Raw genomic sequence first — 24,569 nt, forward strand, 5'->3', positions numbered from 1 at the left:
CATCGATACTATCTCTGCCATCAAATGCACTGCCCTGCACTGCTCTGCTCTGCTCTACTGAATTATGAAGAAGAAGTGATCGAGAATGTATCATACCATCCTCTACTGAAGTCAGTCCCAGATAAAAGAGAGTGTCTCATGGCACTCTTACTGACCCGAAGTCAGTCCCGATGAAGAGAGTGTGTCATACCACTCTTATTGATTTGAAACCAGTTCCAAAAGAGAGTGAGTGATATCACTCTTACTTACCCGAAGTCAGTTCCAAATAAAGAGAGTGTCTCATACCACTCTTACTGACCCGAGGTCAGTTCCAATTGATCCCAGATCAATGTCATCCTAGCATAGGGAGTACGGTAGATGCACGACGCGTCCATCGGTACTACTATGGTCCCAATCCTCATTTCCCTACTCATTGTCCAGATGAGAGGTACTTACCATGAGTCCCAAACTGCATGGGTAAGATGTCTCAGGAGGAGAAGGATGAACCACTCATCTTGCCTACATGTCTCCACGGGGTATCACAGGGGAAGGCTGAACCACTCACCTTGTACGTAGCAGACCAATAGGGGAAGGCTGAACCACTCACCTTGTACGTAGCAGACCAATAGGGGAAGGCTGAACCACTCGTCCTATGGTTGCTCATCGCTCCAATAAGTATTCCAAGCCCCCCGGAGCTCCCAGAGCTCAATGTATGTATCATACAGGACCCTCATGAGAGGGTCTCTCCATGACTCCTAGTCGTTCTCGGAAAGTCAAGAATTTGACCTTTCCTAGGGGCTTCGTCAGAATGTCGGCGACCTACTCATGGGTCCCGATATGATGGAGCTTTATCGCTACTCGTTGTACCATATCCCGGATAAAGTCGTACCTGATATCAATGTGCTTGGAGCGATCATGAAATACATGATTCTTTGATAAACGAATCCCACTCTAGTTGTCGCAGAGGATTACGGTAGTATCCAGCGTATGACCAAACAGCTCACTAAAGAGCTTGCACAACCAGACAACTTCATAGGAGGCCATACTCGCAACAATGTACTCGGCCTTAGCGATGCTCAAAGCCACTGACTTCTGCTTCCTGCTCATCTAGGAAATCGAAGCAGAACCCAAAGAGAAACAACACTTGAAAGTGCTCTTTCAGTCCACCACACTGCCTGCCCAATCAGCGTCGGAATAACCATGCAACCTCACATCTCCGACAGTGTATCTCAGTCCATGAGTGATTGTGCCCCGAAGATATCTCAGAAGATACTTGGCACCAATTCAATGTGAATGATGAGGCTCAACCATATATTGGCTCAACGTGTTGACTGCGAAACTTATATCTGGACGGGAGTTCACCAAGAACATCAATGCTCCTATGAGTTGACGATACTTAGAAGCATTTCCAAAACAAGTCCAGCACTACTGCATAACTTCTTTAAGTTAAGCTCCATCAGGGTAGTCACGGGTTTGCAGTCCACCATACCAAATCTCTCCAATATCTTCACCACGTATTTTCCTTGAGATAGGAAAGTTTCTCCTAGCTTTTGCCAAACCTCCAGCTCTAGGAAATAGTGCATTAGTCCTAGGTCCTTCATCTCAAATTTGGAAACCAACTCCCTTTTACATTTGTGAATGAGAGTGTCTGCGCCAGTTAGAAAGAGGTCATCAACATATAGCACCAATATGAGAGGCTTATCATCTTCAACCTTAAAGTAAAGGTTCGGATTGGCTTCACTCCTAGTGAATCCCACATTCATCAAATAGCTATCGATCCTCTCATACCAAGCTCGGGGTGCTTGCTTCAGCCCATAGAGAGCTTTCTTCAACCTGTATACATGAGATTCCTGATTATGAATCTCAAACCCCTCGGGTTGTTCCACATAGACTTCCTCTTTAATCGAACCATGCAAGAACGCAGTCTTGACATCCGTTTGATGTACAGTCCATCCTTGCGAAGCAGCGAGGGCTATGATCGAGCGAATGGTGGTGTATCGGGCAATAGGTGCAAATATCTCATCGTAATCCACACCTTCCTTTTGAGAGAAACCTCGAGCAACAAAGCGAGCCTTGTACTTTTCAGCACTCCCATCAGCTCCATGCTTGATTTTGTAAAGCCATTTCGAGGTGACAACTGATTTTTCTTGGGGTCTGGGGACCACATCCCAGACATAATTATTCATGATGGACTCGTATTCTTCATTCGTAGCATCCTTCTGTACTTGATGCTTCACGACTTCTTCGAACAATGTAGGCTCGTTTTGAATGATGGTGCTCATAATGGTCAAGTATCCTTGATACCTGGTCGACTTCTTGCCTTCACGGAAAGTCCCTCTAGGTGCAATATGTCTCTCAGCATCTTCAAGAATCCCCCTAAGCCATGAGGGCCTCTTCCTAGAAGAGGAAGGCTCTTTCGGAGGGGCATAAATAGGATCCATGGTTTCTTCGACATCGGGCAACGTTTCATCTTCCTTTTCATCTGACTTCCTGGTGTCAGCTTCTTTATCTTTCCTTAGAATATGAAGATTGTCAACCTTGCTAAGAGCCATATCTTCGACAAAGGTGACATCATGACTTATCTCGACTTCCCTTTGGCCAACCACATAGATTCTATAGCCCTTAGAATTTTCGCTATAGCCCACAAAGATTCATTTCTTTCCATATGCACCCAATTTTCTTCTTTTCTCTTTCAGCACATGAAAATATACGGGACTTCCAAAAATTCTAAAATGAGAGACATCAGGTTTCTTACCAGTGAACATTTCTTCGAGGGTCTTGGAATCCAATGCTTGATGAGGGCATCCGTTTTGAACATATATGGCAGTATTCGTAGCTTCGGCCCATAGAAACTTCAGAAGCCTTTGAACATGGAGCATGGCACGAACGACTTCCACAATCGTACGATTCTTCCTTTCAGCCACACCATTCTTCTTAGGATTGTATGGTGTTGTGGTCCCCTTCTTAATGCCAACTTCTTTTCAAAAGTAATGAAACTCATTAGATTCATACTCAGGTCCATTATCAGTTCTTAAAATCTTTTTTCTCTTCTCGGTTTGATTCTTGATCAAGGCTTTGAAGTGACGGAACCAAGTGAACGCTTCATCCTTCTTTTTCAAGAAGTATATCCAAGTCTTGCGAGAATAATCATCTGTAAAAGTGAGATAATATAGATATCCTCCCAAAAGAGTTCACGGGCATCATACCAGATATGTTGGAGTGAACCAATTGCAAAATGTCGGAAGTCTTGCTATCACTTGAGGGGAATGGTCACCTTTTGAGCTTTCCTTTGGCACATTCCGGACATATACCTTCATGCTCTACTTTGAACTCGGGCATCCCCGCACCATCTGTCTCACATCGGGTAGAGCCTTATAATGAAGGTGGGCAAACCTTCGGTGCCATAGTTTAGACTGTAGAGATGTGTCGCAAGACATGACTCCCAACAGACTTCCTCCAACTTGATGTAAAGAGTCAACCTGGAACCCAAGAGTGAAAGCATCTTTAAAATTCTTTTTCCACACAGGTACCTTGCCATCGATGAAGGCCACCTTGTAGCCTTTGTCTTCCATTGCCGAAATGGACTCCAGGTTCTTCTTGAGATCAGGTACATATAAGACTTCTTGCAAATGGATCGTGTTACCCTGATTTAATTGAAGAGTATCATTCCCTATACCCTTTACGGGATAGGTGGAATTGTCTCCAAGAATAATCTCCAAGTTTGTCTCCTTCTCTATCAGATTAGAGAGAGCTTCCTTGTAACCAGTGAAGTGCCTTGAGGCACCACTATCAATAAGCCAATTTCCCAACGAGTCCGGAGGAGAGGTAGTGGAGAGGTTCGATATCAGATAATATTCATTTTGCTTATTGTTAACAACATTTGATTCATACTTGGGGTTCCTTACTTTCTTGGAGGGTTGACCACTTCCTTGATTTCCTGCATTCCTCTTTCCTTTGCCACAGAACCTGCCATTTATTTGATTGTAGTTGGAGTTGCCCCTGGAGTGATTTTGATCATCATCATGTGATGTGTCATTTCTATTTGGACACTCCCTCGCATAGTGGCCAAATTTATTGCAAACGAAGCATCTTCCCTTCCTTCCACCCTTCGATCTGGGCTTTCCTTTGAAATGACCTTTAGACCCAGAATTATTTCTCCTTTTGGCATGAGAGGAGAAAGCAGTGGGGTTGCCTTTGTTTGAGGGCATTTCTTGCTCCACTATCCTTGTCTCTTCTTGAATGCATCTCGACATCAATTCTTCAAATCCCGGAATTCGATCATTGTTGAGAAGAGTGATTCTAAATATATACCATTTGGATGGGATCCCTCCAAGGGTAGTGATAGTTAGTTCTCTATCAGGAATGACTTCTCCAATCGATAGAAGATCTTTCTTGATCTCAGTGATCCTTAAGAAGTAGGATTGAATATCCTCGTCCTTGCCCATCTTAATATACTTAAACTTATTTTTGAGGAACAAAACTTGATTTGCATCTCTAAATTTAAACAAGCTTATCGGTCTGTCGTAGATCTCCTTGGAGGTGTTCAACTCGGAAATGTAGGCCACCAGACGCTTGTCAATTGAGTCTCGGATAATCTTCTTCGCTTTGACTTCACCCTTAGTGTACTTGTTCTTTGTAGCAGCCAGTGCATTTGATGGAGGTTCCGTAATTCTGCCCCTCACATAGTCCAACACTTCTTGCTCTTCCAATGTCAGATCAAGAGACATCTTCCATCCGTGATAGTCAGACTTCTCATGGAGCTTGTCTTTGACCGGGAAGTGAGATGAGGAACCCATGAAGCCTTTTTGACCTTTCCAACTGTCTTCAGTGATTGCTCTTTCACTCTTGCTTGGGCTTTGTCTTCACCTCAGCTCTGATACCATGTTAAATTATGGTATGTTCTATGCTTAAGAGCAATTTACTTCAAATCTTCTTATTAGCCCAATATCAATTTCCAGGATTGCAATCACATCAACATGATAGTAAAATGCAAATAGAACATAAATGCAAACAGTAGAAGACAAGCCAAGACAAGAGACACAAGATGTGGCACCAGCCAGGGACAAACCCCAATGCGGGTAAACCCTTTGACCAATTCTTCTGATATTCTTCAATAATTCAACAGAGAGAGAGAGAGAGATAGTACAATTACACAATTATGTAATTTTATGACAGTAGCAACTAAACCCTAACCAACAAAGTCAAAGCTGGTCAAACAGGTCAACAATGACCTCTAGTTAACCTTAGTCAACTCGGCCTTCAACAACAATGTTAGGCAGCCCAAAACAATCCAAGAAAGATGGTCAAACAATGGTCAACACAAGTGCAAGTCTCCGATCAACTCTAAATAGTCAATGTTGGTCAAATCCGTGGTCAAAACAGTTCAATGCTTTGTTGTCCAGAACTGCGGCTTGCTTGGAAGAGGCTCCCCACACTAATCCACAGTGAAATTAACCTCCTCGCTGGTCAACGTAGTCAAACCCAACCTTGCTGCTCCTCGGTCAACCTAAGTCAACGCTGTTGCAACAGTGCTGCATCCTCTTCCTTCCCACGTGTGAGAGACCTGCTCTTCCTACGCATACCCAATCAAGCTAGGAGAGAGAAGAGTTGAGAAGATGAGATGATTGGTATAATGCCACAAGTTTCCTCATTTTATATGCCACGTGAGGATAAATTGGGGGTGAGAAACACTGTTTTGCTTGCTGGCCGACCTTGACAAATTGTCAAGAATACAAATAAATTCATATCTCCATGAATACATGTTGGAACCAGATGATTGTTAGATCAATCCTACACCTCCCGATGAGAGGAATCCAGGAAAAATATCAGCTGCCATAAATGAGGTGACCCACATGGACTTTGGCCCTAGTTGCCAATTTTAACAAAGAGGCACATACTTCTAAACTTCAACTTTTTGCTGGGGTTTTGTTACAAACCCTACACTACAACATAAGGCAACTTAATCAAGAAATCGGTCTCATTCTATCTAGAGCCTTAATATAGAGATATATGACAGATTTTACTATTACAAACCCTAGTGCTGCATCCTCTTCCTTCCCACGTGTGAGAGACCTGCTCTTCCTACGCATACCCAATCAAGCTAGGAGAGAGAAGAGTTGAGAAGATGAGATGATTGGTATAATGCCACAAGTTTCCTCATTTTATATGCCACGTGAGGATAAATTGGGGGTGAGAAACACTGTTTTGCTTGCTGGCCGGCCTTGACAAATTGTCAAGAATACAAATAAATTCATATCTCCATGAATACATGTTGGAACCAGATGATCGTTAGATCAATCCTACACCTCCCGATGAGAGGAATCCAGGAAAAATATCAGCTGCCATAAATGAGGTGACCCACATGGAGTTTGGCCCTAGTTGCCAATTTTAACAAAGAGACACATACTTCTGAACTTCAACTTTTTGATGTGGTTTTGTTACAAACCCTACACTACAACATAAGGCAACTTAATCAAGAAATCGGTCTCATTCTATCTAGAGCCTTAATATAGAGATATATGACAGATTTTACTATTACAAACCCTAGATTCCATCTTAGAGACACAAATCCTTAGATATCAACAATTCAATCAAATAACAATTCTACTATACAATTTAGACTCTACTAGGGTTTGTTGCAAACCCTAGATTTAATCATCATATCGGAAACAATATCATCATATCCTAGAATATCAAACTTCTACTAGGGCTTAGTTACAAACCCTAGAATTTACAAACTATGAGCATCAACAATTAGGTTAGCATATATACATATCTAGGATTTCATAATCATGCACAAGCATATCACAACAATATCTACTAGGCAAACGCAAGACACAAATATCAATACATTAAAGTTAGACATACAACAATTTTGACCAGGCTAGGGTCTTGATTAGACGGATGAATATACACCTAGGGCTTCATTCCTAGGATCTTACTATATATAAGGGTTTTGCTCATAAACCTTAATTCATCAAACCCTAAAGATCTAGGGATTCAATACATAACTTTATATAGCAAAGACTAAAGGACTAGGGATTTTATCATAACAATACTAAAACATCAAAAGAATAGGAATTCTAGATTTCAACAACAACCCTAAGTAGACTAGGGTTTCCATACTTGCATTGGCATACCCTTAGGTTAGAGTTTTACAGTGAACCTTTTTAGGGTTCCACAAGAATGATAATATAATGAGGGTAGATTCAATCTAATGATTAATCACCCTAATAAGAATTTTTGTGATTCAAAACCCTAGACATATTGATGTTAGTAATGTAAAACAAATTTTAAAAGAAAGAATGATCATACCTTTTGTATGAAGAGAACTTTATAACAAAGCTTATAGTTTAAGACATACCTCGAGTTGTTCCTTAACAAACCTTGTATGACATCAATTCTTGAAGGGCAAAACTTCTTCCATGCTTCAAGTCTATCCTTTGAAGTCTCCTCCATAACCCTTGAGTATTCAGCAAGCTTTCCTAACACAGAAAATATAAAAGGTTATTAGCATATAATCCAAACACATCTTGATAAGAGAGGAAACCAAACATAAAAGATAATACATGGAGTAAGATACTTATCTTTGGTAAAATGTTGAGGGCTCCCTCTTGATCCAATCTTGAGGGATAACTATAACTTTATCAAAACAATTCAAAAATGTTCTAACAAGGCATGTTAGACCTACAAGTTCTAGAAATCAAAACATAAAAGAAAAATAATTCAAAACTTAAACAAAAGACTAAGAGGGATAAGAGAGAGAGGACTTAGTAATGTAAGTTCTTGACTTCTGATGAGGGATAAGAGAGAGGGGACTTAGTAGTGTAAGTTCTTGGACTTCTCATTCTTCAATCTTGCTCTTCTTAGGTGGTGCTTCATCGACAATATTTGCTTGATCCCTATCTCTCCTTTTATTCCTTGGACTCTCTAGACAATGACTTTTGTAGTGACCCATCTTGTGACAATTGTAACATTCGATCTTTGATAGGTCTACTTTCTTCTTTGGTGCTTTGTACTTTTTGAAGGTTCCCTTTTTCTTGTGATGAGCGGAATAGGCATTTGAGATGTTCTCCTCTTCATTCTCCTTCTTGTTGCTTACTAATGTTAGCCTGGCTTCTTCTTGACTAGATGCGTTCCACATTTGTTCGAACGTTGGAGTATCATTCCAACTGTTGATTCCTGATGCAGAGGCACTCCATGATGTTGGTAGTCCTAGAAGGGCAATAATCACGAACTCTTTTTCTGGTACAATTTCATATATTGCCTGGAGTTCATCTTTGATTCTAGATATTCTTATAAAGAAGGATGCCACAGTATCGTCTTTCGTCATTTTCATAGTTCTTAATTCATTCTTGAGGCTTGCAATTTGACCAATGTTCTTGATTGTGAATAATTTGGATAGAGCCTCATACATTTTTTGAGCGGAACCTATGTTGGACATATATGGAATGAGGTTGTCTTTTACTCCATCGACTATTAGGTTCATGGCCAATATTTCAGTGTCTCTAAACTTTGCTTTTTCCGCTTCACTTGATTCATCTGTAGGCTTCTTGATATTTCCTCGAACTAGTTCCAAAACATTTTTCTTCTCGAGGATGAGATCTATTCTCTTTTTCCATGCCTTGTAGTTGGAGGCTCCTTTTATTTTGTTTTCTCCCTTCATTGAGATAGACATAGTTCTTGTAGATAGTAGGCTTGTCCCCTTATATGATCCCTTTTCTTGATGACCCTTATTCAACTTCTTAAGACCCCATATTCTCCTTTCATTCGATATTCAGGCTGCCTTTTTCTTCCTTCTTCACCTTAGCTCTGATACCATGTTGGAAAATCGGAAAGGCAGAAAGATTTTCTCTTGTTGATAATTACTTGTGATTTCTTTGAGTTATTATTATCTTTTTTATGTTCTTCTTTTATCTTAGTTCATCAAGCAATTACCAAAACCAAAACACGAAGATTAGGGACACTAGATGTAGGCGCACAGCCAAGGCAAAACCCTTGTATAGGGGAAAACCCAGTCAAAAACTTTTCCTTCAGTAGATTCATATGATAGTGAGACAACCAAGACCTTAACCAACAAACCTTCCTCCTTCGCCAAGTCAACCTTTCAATGAGATTTAACAACCTTCAATAGTCTCATCTTGTCCAAAAATTTCAACCCAACATCAACCCAGAAATTTCGGCCCAACTTCACCAACAACTTCAAAAGTTCAGCCTCCCCAGCAATTGCAGAATTTCGGCTCCTCCAACAGCTTCACAAATTCACACGTGTGGGAAAAAAAGAAAGAATTTCGACTTCTTGTGCTTGTGAGAGACCTCCTTCTCCTTCGCTATCCTTCTTCCTCTTCTTCCTCGAAATTCACACTTATTCTGGCCCCAAAAGTTGCAGATCGAAATTGTTGTATGTGACTGACAAATGAGGTCGAGTTGCGGCCTTTATATAGTGATTCTGCTGCCCAGTTTAGGGCGACTTGGTGGAGGAGGCCTAATTGACCTATTTTACAATAAAATAAATTTCTTCTTTGACAAATAAATCCCAAGAAGGTTTATTTACAATATGACATGGACAAGGACACTTGACGTAAACCCTAGAAGTCTTCAATGGAGACTTTGACCTGAAAGTAATCGACCCAAGCATGAAACTCATGCTTTAATAAGTCAATTTCGTTAATAATAAAATTTCTTTTTCTTTCTTTTGATAAATACATTTCATTATGACTCAAGTACAATTATGAAGACCGACACTAGTTACATTCTTTAACAGTTCCATCCCCATTAGACTTCATATGGAGAAAATAGAATTTCATATCCCATTCAAAATTCAATGTACTTAATAGATTTCAGGATCAATGAGATTACAACATTTCATTAGATTCTATCGCATATGAGGGTATGCGATTGGCATTTAATCAAGAGCACCAAGCCCTATATGTACCCAGTGTTGGTGGTGTTGATTGTTGAACTCCTTTGTTATGGACTTAGCAAAATTGTACCCTTCACTCGAAACAAAATCATTGATTAGGCATGTTAAGCCTTTTGTATCATATTTTAAAGCTTGGATTATGCAGTTTGATCAAAATTGGGCGGTGTTGATTGATGTCCCTAGAGGATCGAGGTAGAGACAAAGGTACAAAAGAGGAGAAGAATGAAGGATGATACTTGTGATGAGGATCTTGATATAAGTGATGGTGGAACATTGTTTGTCAAGGAGTAGTGGAACATGCATGACGGTGCTCTTAAATGGAGTTGGAGGAGGAAGGGCTCAACTAAAATTTAGAGGTGCACTAAATTTGGTAGAGAAACGCACAGGTAGGCCTAAGATGCAATTTATACTTTGTCTGAGTGTCTCTTTATTTTGACTTAGGAAAAATTTAATTTTACTATAGTCAAAAAGTGAAACAATCTTAGCCATCCATTGAGATTTAATCTCAGCCTTGCATGGAGATGGTGGGCCCAAGTCGACTTTAAAGGAGGGAAAAGGGCACAGACTTGGATCGTTATGCACTAGATAGCTTGTGTGTTCAACTTAGCAGAGAGAAGGGTGTTCAGGTTAGCGCCTAGGGGTTTCAGATCAACTCACTAGGGCAAAAAGAGAGGCTGAACAACCTCAGAGTATTTTCCATCTAACATACATTTCAACCAGGGCTGCATTCGACTGCGTAGAAGTGCTCTACAGCCCTATACAAGTCCGTACAATGCGCAATCATGTAGCCCGAGTGGGAGAAAAGTGCGTAGACTAGTTGTGTTGTGGGTTAGGAGAGTGAAGGGAAGTTTTCCCTTGTACTTGTAACCAATTTTTGAATATTTTGTTGAGCATAGTAAGAACACACAAGTTTGCAGGTTTTCCTTAGTTGGGGTTTCCTGGGTAAAATTTCCAGTGTTAAATTTCTGAATGTGCTTGTGTCTTCAATTTTGTTTTTCCGTTGCAAATAGTTCAATTAGTAAACTTAGTATATTTGATGAATGTATGTTGAAAGTTCAGTTGTAGTTCTTTTCACTTCAAATTATTCATTGAATTAGTTGTTGGTTTTAAATCTAACATGGTATTAGAGCAAGTCTTTGATTGAAGACCAGAAAGCGTGTTTATTTCCTCAGGAGCAGCTTAAAGATAGAAAGGGGCGTAATTTATCAAGGGGACATGTGCTAGGGTTGACCACAACTAGTTTTGCATAAGGGTTTTCTCCTAGCAAGCTCTACGCTAGGGTTTTTGAGCAACACGAACAACAAAATGGCATATTTGGGGCTGAGATTTGAGGACCACCTTGAAGGGGCCTCAAATTTCTGTTCTTGGAAGGAGAGGATTGGTGTAGTGTTGGAGGAGCAAGGAGTTTGGGAGTTTTTGGACAATCCACTAGCCCAACCACAAGACCCTCAATAGCTGGCCCAACACAATAAGGACATAAAGGCCAGAAGAATTATCCTTGAAGGAGTCAAGGATCACATCATACCTCACTTGTTCAAAAAGAAGACAACTTAGGGTATGTAGACAGTTGTTTTAGCGCTGTACCAGGGTTTGAGTGAGGCCAAGACGCTGATACTCGAAGATAAACTCAAAAATATCAAAATGGCGAAATTTGACTCTATGATCTCATATCTCACCAGATTCGCCCAAGTGAGGGATGAGTTAGCTAGAGTTGGGGAGACAATCTCGGACAAAGACCTTGTCAACTTTGCACTATTGGGTTTTCCTAAGTCATGGGAAAACTTCATTGATGCAGTGAGTGGCAGAGAGAAACTTCCAGAGTGGGAGGGACTATGGGAGTGATTGTGTGCAAGAGGAGATCCAGAAGCAGGCCAAATTTGGGTCCCATGCGAAGACTAAGAAAGAGGAAAATTTTGCTGTAGTCGACAAAGGGGGCGAGGCGAAGAGCAAGAAAAATGCAAGTGGGGCAGAGTCTAGTTCAGGGGACAAAAAGAAGAAAGATCTTAGCAAAATAAAGTGCTTCTCTTGTCATCAGTTTGGGCACTATTCCACCAAGTTTTCAAACAGGAAGAAGGGGTCCAAGAAGGACCATGTAGCAACATCAACAAAGGTACTTCCCAGTTTAAGAGGGAGTTCTTGCTCATAATTGGCATGGCAAGATCATTGGCCAGTGGTGTATGGTATATTGATAATGGAGCATCCTATCATATGACTGAGAACAAGGGATATTTCAGCCAGTTGACATAAAAGGACATGCAGTTTCACATAGAGGGGGGAGATGATGGCAGGTACCTAGCCAAGGGCGTGATTATTGTTAAGTTGAGATGGAGTTCGGTGACCGAGAATCCTCGCTACATTAAAGATATCATTTACGTCCCAGGGTTGAAGAAAGACCTTGTTTCAGTGTCAAACTTGGAGAGCAAGGGTTGTGACGTTATCTTAAATAGAGGAAAGGCCTTTATCAAGCCTTTCAACTCCAAAGCATCTAAGTAGATAGGAGTTAGGGTGAAGAACCTCTACAAGCTACAGTTTGAGACAAACATGGCCTTGAGTAGCAGAGGAGTTAGTGAGTAGAGCCTTGACCTAGGGGAGCTATGGCATATGCGTATGGCTCACTTACACCATGGAGCGTTGGAGATTTTGAGAGAGATTGCCACAAGGATGCCACAATGCAATGTAGATCAACATGACGTGTGCAAGGGTTGCGCACTTGGCAAGTATGCTGAGACATCCTTCCCCAAAAGAGATAGCAAGGTCAAGAGTATTTTTGCTCTGGTACATTCGGATGTCTGTGGACCATTTTGCTTTCCATCCCTTATGGGATACAGATACTATATCACATTCATGGATGACCACTCGAGAAAGACGCGTATCTTCTTCATGGAGAAGAAAGATGAGGTCTTCTTAATGTTCATGGAGTTCAAGGCCTTGGTGGAAAACCAGACTGGTAGGAAGATCAAGGCACTGAGGTCAAACAATGGCGGGGAGTACATCTCCAACGCCTTTAGGGAATTGTGTTCCAAGGAGGGCATTAGGAGAGAACTCATTGCACCTCATAACCCTCAGCAGAATGGGGTGGTTGAGTGCAAGAATCAGAGCTTTGTTGGAGTGGCTAGGGCCATGTTGCATGACCGGGGGCTGCCAATATTTCTTTGGGCAGAGGCATGCAACACTGCATTCTTTTTGCATAATAGGAGTCCACACAAGGTGCTGGGAAGAGTCACACCAGAGGAGGCTTTCACTTGAAAGAAGCTTGATGTGTCTCACTTTTAGATCTTTGGCAACCTTGTTTACTGCCAGGTGTCTTTTGATAACCAGAAGAAGCTGGAGCCCATAATAGAGAAGGGCATTTTCATTGGCTACAGTGAGATACCTAAGGCATGTAGGGTGTATATTCCAACACTCAAGGAGACAATGATTAGGTGTGATGTGAGATTTGAGGAGGAAGGGGCTCATATGAAGTCCTTGGAGCGTGAGCAGGGTGTGACACAGGAGGAGCAACAGGCTCCCAAGCCAGAAGTTGAGACAACTCTTGAGAATTTATCCCATCTAGTTATTGGGTTGGCCAACTAGCACGCAGATGAGGAGAAGCGCAAGAACAAGAGGAGAGAGTAGAGCTAGAGGGGCCCACTCAGCTAGTGACTCCCAGTGGAGGGAGAGGACGAGACAGGTGGGCATATCAATTGATTAGGAAGGCTCAGGAGAGAGTTGAAGCCCACAACTCCACATTCAGACAGATTAAACAACCACAGAGATATACGGGGTACAAGGCACTTATCACTGAGGTGATAGACTCGGAACCTTCTTGCTGTAAGGAGACAACTTCTCAGCAGGCATGGTGAGATGCCATGGTGGACTATTCCTCAATCATGCAGAATGACATCTGGGAGATTGTGCCAAGACCGGTTGGAAAATCAGTGGTTGGTTCATGTTGGGTGTACAATATTAAGCATGCAGCTGATGGGAGTGTGGAGAAGTGCAAGGCTAGATTCATGGCCAAAGGTTTCTCTTAGGTCGAAGGGATAGACTATGTTGAGACTTTCACACCAGTGGCTCGATATTCGTCCATTAGGACCATACTGTCTCTGCAGATGGTGTGGAAGGTCCACCAGATGGAACAAGAAGATTGCCTTTTGTAACAAAGTTGTTGAGGAGGAGATATATGTTGAGTAACTTGAGGGGTTTGAGACTTTTAACAGAGACATACATGTTTGCAGGCTGAAGAGAGGTCTTTATGGGCTCAAGCAGGCATCGAGGGCATGGTATGTACGGATAGACAACTACCCCTTATAGGATTGGGCTCCCCTAAGAGTGAAACGATCCTAACTTGTATTATATTGTGGTTGAGGGGCAATCTCTCATTTTTGTGTTGTATGTTAATGATTTGATATTGATAGGGGATGAGAATCTCATTAGTGGCTACAAGAGAGATCTTGCAAAGGAGTTTGAGATGAAGGATATAGGGCTGATGCACTATTTCCTTGGGCTGGAGGTATGGCAGGGTGATGGGGAGATCTTCTTGGGACAGGGAAGGTACATGCAGGAGATCTTGAAAAGGTTCCACATGTAGGAGTGCAGGCCCATGACCACGTCTCTAGTCACAAACTAGAGGAAGGTGGATGCTACCAGAGCAGAGTGAGTTGATCCCACACTTTAAGCAACTCATAGAGTTGTTGATGTATCTGGTGCACACACGACCAAACATTTTCTTCACAGTCAACTAGTTGAGCCAATTCATGGTTGAGTGCATTGGGTTGCTACCAAACACGTGTTGAGCTATCTCAAGGGCACAATAGATTATGGGTTGTTGTACATATAGGTTGATGGTGTGAGGCTTTAGGGCTTCATAGGTGCAGATTGGGTAGGGGGTTCAATAGACAGGAAGAGCACTTCATGTTGTACCTTCAGTGTTGGATCAACAAGTATTTTCTGGTTCAGCAAGAAGCAGAGATCAATGGCACCTAGCTCAATTGAGGTCGAGTACATGGCTACCAGCTTGACAACTTGCGAGGCCATATGGTTGAGTAAGCTACTTGTTGGGTTGTTTGGTCAAAAGTTGGAGCCCACAGTCATACACTGTGATAATTAGAGTTGCATCAAGCTCTTTGAAAATCCAGTGTTTCATGACCACTCCAAGCACATCGAGATCTGATACCACCATATCAAATATTGTGTTCAAGGGGGTAAAGTCAGACTCCAATACATGCCTACAAAGGAGCAGATCGCTGATATTCTGACCAAGGCATTGGCAAGGGGCAAATTTGTCTACTTTAGAGATAAATTGGGTGTAGTACAAAACACCTTCCTCTCTAAGAGGGAGTGTTAAATGGAGTTAGAGGAGGAAGGGTTCAGCCAAATTTAGAGGTGCACTAAATTTGGCAGAGGGACCCACAGGTGGGCCTAAGGTGCAATTTATACTTTATTCTTTATTTTGACTTAGGAAAATTTTAATTGTCCTATAGTCAAAAAGTGAAACAGGTGGGCCTAAGGTGCAATTTATACTTTATTCTTTATTTGACTTAGGAAAATTTTAATTGTCCTATAGTCAAAAAGTGAAACGACCCCAACCATCCATTGAGATTTAATATCAGCGATTCGTGGAGATGGCGGGCCCAGGTCGACTTCAAAGGAGGGAAAAGGACGTAGACTTGGATCATTATGCACTAGACAACTTGTGTGTTCAGCGCAGTAGAGAGAAGGGTGTTTAGTTCAACGCCTAGGGGTTTTAGATCAATGCACTAGGGCAAAAAGAGAGGCCAAGCAACCTCAGAGTATTTTCCAGCCAACGTACACTTCAGCCAGGGTCACATGCAACTGTGTAGGAGTCCGTACATTTGCGGACACAAGCAGGCCAAGTAGGAGAGAAGTGCGTGGACCAGTTGTGTTGTGGGTTAGCAGTGTGAAGGAAAGTTTTCCCTTATACTTGTAATCAATTTTTGAAGATTTTGCTTAGCATTGTAAGAACACACATGTTTGCAGGTTTTCCCCAGTTGGGGTTTCTTGGGAAAAGTTTCCGATGTTAAATTTCTGAATGATTTTGACAATTGACATTAAAATTTAAATCCAAATTGATGGTGGAGATTACATCTAAATCATTGATGTAAATACTTTACATTTTATGAGACATTAATCAACTGACTAATAAAAGACTTCTCACTTTAATAAGTGAATTACAAAGTAGAAATGACCTTTTTTGGATGACTTCCACACATTTGACGCTAAACTTGTGTGGAAGTTCTTGTCCGATGCTACAAACGTCAATAATGCACACATTGATCTCACTTTGGTCATCATCTTTCTGATCAATGTGTCTTTCATATTTGCATTTTTCAGATGTTTTATTTATCGTATCAATGAGTGCATCACTTAGTGTATTCCTTACTTCATAAAGAATGGAAATCATAGTCTTTCTATCCATCATATCAATATCTATAAAATGGTAATGGTAGAATGTATCGCCATTTAACTTGATGTCCAAAAACCTCACTTTGATACCAATCTTATTAATTTGACTCTATTTAGATCAAAATTAATTATATATGTGTGTGTGTGTGAACAAACTGAATGTTAACATATGCTACATATGCTTTACATTGAGAGGACCTTGGCTATAGATATAGCATATAGTGCTTTTTAACAAAAAGTCATAGCTTATTATTCTTCTGCTTTATTATTATATTTTAATTTATTATTTTTACGGTCATTAGTTACTTTTATCGTTGGTGGCTTACAAGCCCATGGTTTTGGTAACCCATGCTATTTGGTGAAATCCATTTCTACTTTATGTATTATTATTATTATTATTATTATTTTTTTTTTTTCCGAAGAAAAATCGTAATTTTATTCAACCTGAAAACCAAGGAACAAAATTACATTTTGCAGATGCCTGAAGGGGTTTGATCAGATCAGCCTTTTGGCCAATACACAAAAAGTGAAAAAAACAAAAAACAAAAATTACATAAAATTGGGTTAAGTGTGATAATAATCAGTTAGTTTCCCCTTTTTTCCTTTCTTTTTTTCCACCTTTCTCCAAACTCCTTGATTGGGACTCGGGAGCGGCTGATACTATTTCCAATTGGCTTCCTTCCACCTTTGGGGGAACTTCTTTGTCTGAATCCAAACTCTCAGATGTATGGGTTCGCTTTATGCCCCCTACTTCCTTTTGAAAGGGTATGACCGCCTTTTGCTGCTCTGCTACTATGATCTCTGCTGCTCCTTGGATGTTGTTGTTTTCCTCATGCTGATTTCTTGGAGTTTGGATCACTACTAAATCAGTGGCTTTTTCGGCATGTTTAGCAGAATCCTTCTGCTTCTCTTCTCCCTCCTCCACTTGGGAGCCTTGTTGATTCTGTGCTTCTGGTTGTTGAAGACTCATCCATTTCTTCATCTTCGTCATCTGAAGAAGGCGGATCTGAAAATTGTCATCCCTTTGGCTTTTGCTTTTGCGATATTTTCTTTGTCCTTTTTTTCGCTTGAGGGCATGAGTTTTGCAGGTGCCCTGTTTGATGGCAGATCCAACACCTAAATGCAGTATTTTCAAAGTCTAGCCACTGTGTCCACTTGAAATCTTGATGAGTCAGATGGATGCGATCTGGTAGGCCTTTGCTTAGGTCTATCTCCACGTAGATGTGGGCAAAAGTAAAGATACCTTTGTCCATTCTTTCTTGATCCATCTTTAGAAATCTCCCCAATGAATTTCCAATGCCTTCTAAAACTTGATGGTGCCAAAAAGGAAGCGGGAGATTGTGCAACCTTACCCATACTGGTATCTTTGTAACCATCATTGTTGTGGCATCAAAAGCTGGAAACCATGGATGGACGAAGAGACCTGCCCTTCCCCAAAACCATGGTCCTTCGTTTATGACATAGTTCAACTTTATGTATTTTTGTTATTGTTATTATTATTATTTATATAACAATAGTCACAACTCTTTACCTACTAGGGTGGACTAGAAGGCATGCTATCCCTCAAGTTACACCCCTAGGTCTATGTTGGGGATTTCTTTTGCACACTAATATTATCTATAAAAGCTGCCTTGTTGTGCTGTGGTTTCCGGCTGGAAACACTGTTCTTGTAACATCAAGCCTTCTCAAAGATGGGAGTTTTCATTTGTCATCTAAGTCACAGGACACGTCCTCCAAGGTCCTGTGTCCCGTATTTTACGTGTCGGACACGAAAACAACCCTAAAACGCGTCGAAAACGTTTTTCATCATGTCCTGTAAAATGTAAAACGTATTCGTCGGTTTTCATCGTGTCCTGCATCTGGAAAACGTGTATTCCGTTGATAGAAAACGTTGCCTGCTTAAGCTGCATTTTTTTTTGAAAGAAACAAATAATTTTTGAGTGGGGCAGGTTAATGATCAAGTCTAGGCCCTAGTATTGATATGCGATTCATGGTAATGTTAAATTCTTAAAGTAAAAGTGACATTCTCCTTAATTTTCATTTTCATCCTTTTACTTAAATTTTTAAGTTTTTAACAGTACCATGAAATGACTTAGGATGTTTGAGAGTGGTTCCGGCCTCATTGGATTTCATATGGAGAAAGTAGAATTTTAGATTTCATTCAAAATGCAACAGACTTATCAGTTTTTCAGGATTTCAGGATTGGGAGATTGTAATGTTTTCAGGTGACACCACTACCCGGGCTACCCTTGCCACCAGTAGAGGGCGTGGTCTACCTCCTATAGCTCCTACTTCTAGTTCTTCAGCTTCTAGAGCATAGCAAACTCCACTGCCAACTCCACCAGCACCAGCATCTACATCTAGAGGGAAAGGGAAAGCTGTGGCATTTTCTCGCAAGAGGGGTAGAGGAAATCAATAGGATTATACTTTAGTTATTTTCTTATGTGCTTGTAAGTTGTACATGAACAATGAACATTGAATATTCAAGAATCAAGACCAAGCATATCACATTCTAATTTCTAAATAGTAAATTTTGATTCTATTTTTTTTTTTAAAGTGAACTATGAACTTTGAGAAGTAATTATATTTTAATTTGATTAGATAAGCTGCAACCTGCAATTTAATATGGATAAAAAACTATATTTTGGTATATATATATATATATATATATATATATATATATGATTAAATATATATAAAACGTGTCCCCCGTGTCCTGTTTCCAGGTCGCTGCGTTTCGTATTGAATACTCGTATTTACGTGTCCTCGGTGTCTCGTGTCCTCGTGTCATGTGACTTAGTTTGTCATGTTTGCAAGAAGTTTTTTGTGTCAAAGAAAATGTATTTTTGGAGTTTGTTTTGAAAATTTATCAGTCAAATAGAGAGAGATGCAATATTTACTTTTTAATTGTCTTTTCTCAATTTGACTCTGTATTTCAGATAAGTATTCATTTGCTATAGTCAGACATTTTATGCTAGATCAATCTGCTTAAGTACATTGCTAAGGTTAAGACATTGTTTTAAAAAATGGCCGTTTCGATACCGAAACGGCCGAGTTGATCCGAGCCGATACCCTCAGCCATGACTCGGCCTTTGAAACGGTACGTTTGGCCGAGTCATGGCTGACTCGGCCAACTCGGCCGTTTCTGTTATGACTCGGCCGAGTCACAAAAAGCCGGCCCAGAACACGTTAAACAGCAATTTAATATTTTTTTAATGGATTTTTAAGGTGATTTCTGATTGGTTTGGACTCCAAGGTGTTATATGAATTTGCTAAATGTCATTTGGGGTCCATTCCCCCTCCCAAACCCTATTTAACACACTCAAATTCTCTCTACTATTGATATGCTATTCAAATTTCATGGTAATGTTAAATTCTTAAAGTAAAAGTGACATTCTCCTTAATCTTCATTTTCATCCTTTTACTTAAATTTTTAACATTACCATGAAATGACTCAGGATGTTTGAGAGTGGTTTCGGCCTCATTGGATTTCATATGGAGAAAGTAGAATTTTAGATTTCATTCAAAATCTAGCAGACTTATCAGTTTTTCAGGATTTCAGGATTGGAGGATTTCAATGTTTCCATTGAATTTTGTCATGTATTAGGGTATGGAACTCTTATTTAATCAAGAGCACCAATCCCTCTATGTACCTTGATGTTAGTGACATTGGTTGTCGAACTCCTCTGGGATTCGCTCCCAAACCAGGAGCTTCTGAAAATGTCGCTCCCGCTCCCATTTTCGCTCCTGCTCCCAAGTAACACAAAGAAGAGAAACCGTTTGGATCAAAAACGGTTAAATGATCTAGTTTATGTCCAATACAACCTCCAGCTCAGACGAAACCATTTGCTGAACAAAAGACCTGATTCAGATCCCATTGTGTTGGAAGACATTGATCCAACATGAGATTGGGTAGTGGAGAGTCGTCCAGCAGAGTTTGATCTTGATTTAGATTTAGATATCGAGACATCAATTGAACTTGAACATGCTGTTCAGTTGAATGCAGATCCCAATCCACCATCCTCAGTCTCACAGCCAGCAAGGACTCCAGTTGTAGGTGTGTTTGGAAACATGAACGAAAATCTCTAAAATTATGTTTAAAATCTTTAAAATTATGTTTTTTTATAAAAAAAATAAATATTTAATGTATTTTTTACAACGACCGAGTCATTGAAATCGAGCCGGCCGAGTCATTACCGTTTCGGAGTCGGAGTCGGAGTCTATCCTCGGCCAAGTCGGAGTCGGAGTCGGAGTCTTAAAACATTGGGTTAAGATCATGAATGCGGGTAATTTATTTTCTAATACAGTGCTTGATACTAGTTTTAGTTAGATTGCTTGGTACTTTTTTCTTGAGGTCTTCTATTACACTGAATTAAGGTTGCAGCTAAGCTCTGGTTAATTAGTTTTAACATTGTCTGAATTACTAGTGGTGTCTTTAAATGCAGTTGTATCTAGAGACATCCATTTAACAGATTCAATGGAAATGGTTTTATTATGCTCTGGTCTTAAGAAATAACTTTAATCTGTTTACGTGTCTAAAGAATTTCCGTATTAAAGAATGGGATAAATTTTGCAATTGCTTTTCCTATTATATAGGTTTTACCTGCCACTGGAGGAAGGTCTCCTGATTTGTCTCCATCAGAATCTCCGAAGGGGGAGGATACATATAGTGTTACAAGTCATGCCATTCCATGGCCCAGGTATGATTGGACCTCTAAATCTTTTAGAAAATGTAGTTTGATGCACCAGATTTACAGGATCAATATGTGGTTACTGTATATGTTTTTGGGTGCTGACATTGACGGAGATCTCTTATTAGTTAGTATTATCCTCTTGCAACTTTTTTGTTATGATATTCTTATACATCAAAACCCTTTATTTGCTGCTTTTCTGAACCTTTGAGAAAGTGTTGAATTGTTGTCTTCTATTCATTTGTTGATAGTTCTTTTTGTCTTGTTCATTTGGGCTCGTTATAAATCTTTGCGTCTGTAATGCTATTCAATTCCTATTTATTTTGCTTCCTAAGAAACTTTCTTGAATTTTCAGTGCTCATCCACCTCCTGCATTTGGTTCATCTCCTAATCTTGAAGCTCTTGCTTTAGAAGCTAACAAGCAGTCTTATGGTGGTGGTGATACTGAGACAAATGGTGATCGCATCTTTGCAAGGTACTAGCCTGTTCACTTGGTTGGAATTCATTTTTCCTGAACTATTATTGTAAGAGGAGCAAGCCTGAAAGAGTGTGCATTTATAGATTGAAACACCCTCCTGTAAATTTTATTATTTTGCATTGATAACTTTTGTTATGACTGTCTTCTTATATTGCTATATTGTACAATGTAAGAAGTATATTTGCATTGTTAATTTATTTGGAGTTACTGGCTGGGTATGGTAATATTCATGATTGTTAGTACATCACTATAAATGGTCTTGGTTAGCATGGCATAACCAATGCAGTCCTTCAAGGCACCAAATTCTTCCCAAAAATGTAGAATTTTTATTTATTTATTTTGTGACTAGTGGAATCAGCAACTGGGGTGGTCTCTTACTTGCATTATATGGGGTTGATTTTGTCTGGTACCACTCTAATCACTAGTCGCACCACACTGCCCCTAACACAGATATGGGTAAATCGGGGGGGGGGGGGGTGTTGAGCCAAGGACCTCATAATATTTTACATAGCACTTTTTAACTGCTTTAGCAAGGGAGCTATACCCCCATGGGCAATGTGCATTTTTTTGTTTGTCAAGTTCCGCAATGGTCAGGTTACATCATGGTCATGTACAAGAATAACACCTGAATAGGGCGGGGAATTGAACCAGTGACTTAACATCTAGGAATGCCTTAACACAGCATCCGATCACCGTCTATCTAAGACCCCGTGGACCTGGGCAATGTACAAATTAATTGAAGTGCAATGATTTAATTATTTTACATGTGACTTAATTGGATCTGATTTTTTTTGTGTGCGCATTTCTATGTGTATCCAATATCTATCTATATGTATATACTAGTTTATGTTTTCGTAGAAATTTATACTGAGAAGTGTTATACTGAATTTATGCGTAAAGGTATTAATAGCATTGCTTTCCTTCATTTGCTTTATCAAAATAATTATCCCAGAGTTTTGCATAAACATAGTTTGTTTGAAAAGCACATAACCATTCCTAATGCACTATACATTATAATAAAAGGATGAGATGTGTAAAGTTTTTTGTAAATAAAATATTTGTAACCTGGCTGTAGATTGAATGCAGGCCTAATTAGTGTAATGATTGATGTTTCACAGTATTGTTCTCTTACTATTTTTTTGCCCTTTTGGACACTGTTGCAACCTCCCATGCAAGGCAGCTTGTGGTTAAGTGGTAAATAAAATGAACTTTCTATACAGAGACTTGGGTTCAATCCTCTTCTAAGAGCATGCTGCTGTGTTAATACGGCCAATTTACAGATGAGACTAAATTCAAGTTCTTGGTGAATTTGACAAAATAGATACCCCTATGTGGTAACTTTATAGCCAACAACCATCTCAAGGAAAAAAATGTTATTGTAAAGGAGTTCATCCCTTTGTTGCTAAAATTTGGGATTATCAGACCCAAAAAGAACTGTGGGAGCCTCTGTTTTGTTAGTTCATTCAAATTTAATGCTTTGAGTCTGATCCTCATAATTTCTTGTTGGAGCTATTGAAGAGTACTGGAAGAACTTTGGTGTGGTATCCTTGTTGAATATTATTGTATTTTTTTGATTGATGATGTGAAACAAATATCCAGAAGATCTTTGCATTCATCTCATCTATATGATTTTGTGGACTACACTAATATATCCTAGTTCGTCCTAGAATTGTCAAATGTTTGAGGCAATGTTTAATATGTATTTTCATGTAGTTTGGCAGATGCTGATGTACCTTAAGTTAAATGGCATGGTTTGCTATCTACCCATTCTGATGTTCTTTTCTTTACTCTTGGGCTGTTGGTCCAAGTTTTTCACAGGCCCATGCACGAGATTACATTTTCATCAGATGACAAGCCTAAACTTCTTAGCCAGGTATGCCAGTTTTGATATATTCAAATTGTTGTATTCTTTTCAATTTTCGCATCAATGATATGTCATTTCTTGATATTTATACTTCTCATTACCATATATTATGTTGCTTTGTATGTCCTGGTTATCAAATTATATATGGATGACCTTAAGCTAAAATATGGAATGACTGCAATCATGCCATGGAGAATGTTCATGATTAAAAATTTATTCATATATCTCCATCACCTCCCATTAAGGAATTTAACATAATCAGAATCTCATCCAATAGTGTGCAACATTTTATGTGATTTTTATCTTGGGCATGTGGAACTGCTCTCTATCTTAGAGTTTCAGTATGTACTGACATCTGTATTTACTTGATTCCCCCAAATATCTCTCTTAGAAATCAGGTTTGTTCTTTCCTTCTTGTTTCTTTTGCACAAATTTTCATTATTATCATTCTATGCATCATTAAATTTAATACCGATCTTTCAGCATATCTGAATATATTTGAGGCATGATTGAGTCAGATATAATAAAGTTGTCAATTTTTATTCCATGTGTTTTGCCTCTATGTACTTAGCCTGCTAATGCTTTCTAGCTGGACATAAAATCAATTGCTTGACTAGGACAGGGTAAGCTGAATCAGAATGGATAGTCATATCACCTATTCAGGGTAGTTGGCTTTCATTCTAAAACACCCCTTTGCTAAATTTATATTTTTCCAAGGAAACTAAATTTTTATTTGCCATCACTTGTGGAATAACATTTATATCTTGGACATGATTGGTCAAACTGACATTTCTATTTCATCCATCCTGTTAAAATTTCTGAGAACTACCATCACGGCTTGAAAGAGAGTAATTGGGAGAGAGAGAAAAGATTGTGACTTATGCGAATTTATACCCATGAAGAGTCTGTTTTATTACATGTATTTAATACATATTTATACAATCCTCTGGAACTATAGCGGAGTCCAGCCCCTTATATTACCATAAAATAAAAATCTTGCCGCTTATACCCTTTTCATACCACAACATTAATCACTAAATCAAAATTTATTAACATAGGTTGGAGTATGGGGGGTGCCATTTTTCAACACTTCCTCTTAGACAAGTGCTCCAAAGATACAAAAACCATTGAAAGGCTATTTAATCTCCCTTGTAATTACCTAAGGTCATGACTTGTATCCACTCTCTCCATACCAGGGTTTAATGTTCCAAAGACAAAGAACAGGAACTG

General features: G+C 39.6%; 1 protein-coding gene across 1 annotated transcript in view; it reads left to right on the forward strand.

The window, feature by feature from the left end:
• The window catches only part of LOC149228537 (serine/threonine-protein kinase STY46-like), a 452,429-nt gene that overhangs the window by 68,769 nt on the left and 359,091 nt on the right, over positions 1-24,569 (forward strand). Inside the window, exons 3-5 of the mRNA XM_089380800.1 lie at positions 20,903-21,006; positions 21,353-21,472; positions 23,294-23,348. Coding sequence (XP_089236926.1) covers positions 20,903-21,006; positions 21,353-21,472; positions 23,294-23,348 — 279 coding nt within the window. The remainder of the gene's footprint in view (positions 1-20,902; positions 21,007-21,352; positions 21,473-23,293; positions 23,349-24,569) is intronic.

The sequence above is a fragment of the Pinus tabuliformis genome, chromosome J (assembly GCF_031772625.1).
Source record: "Pinus tabuliformis cultivar Carrire ecotype Pingquan chromosome J, CPIR1, whole genome shotgun sequence".
Lineage (NCBI taxonomy): Eukaryota > Viridiplantae > Streptophyta > Pinopsida > Pinales > Pinaceae > Pinus > Pinus tabuliformis.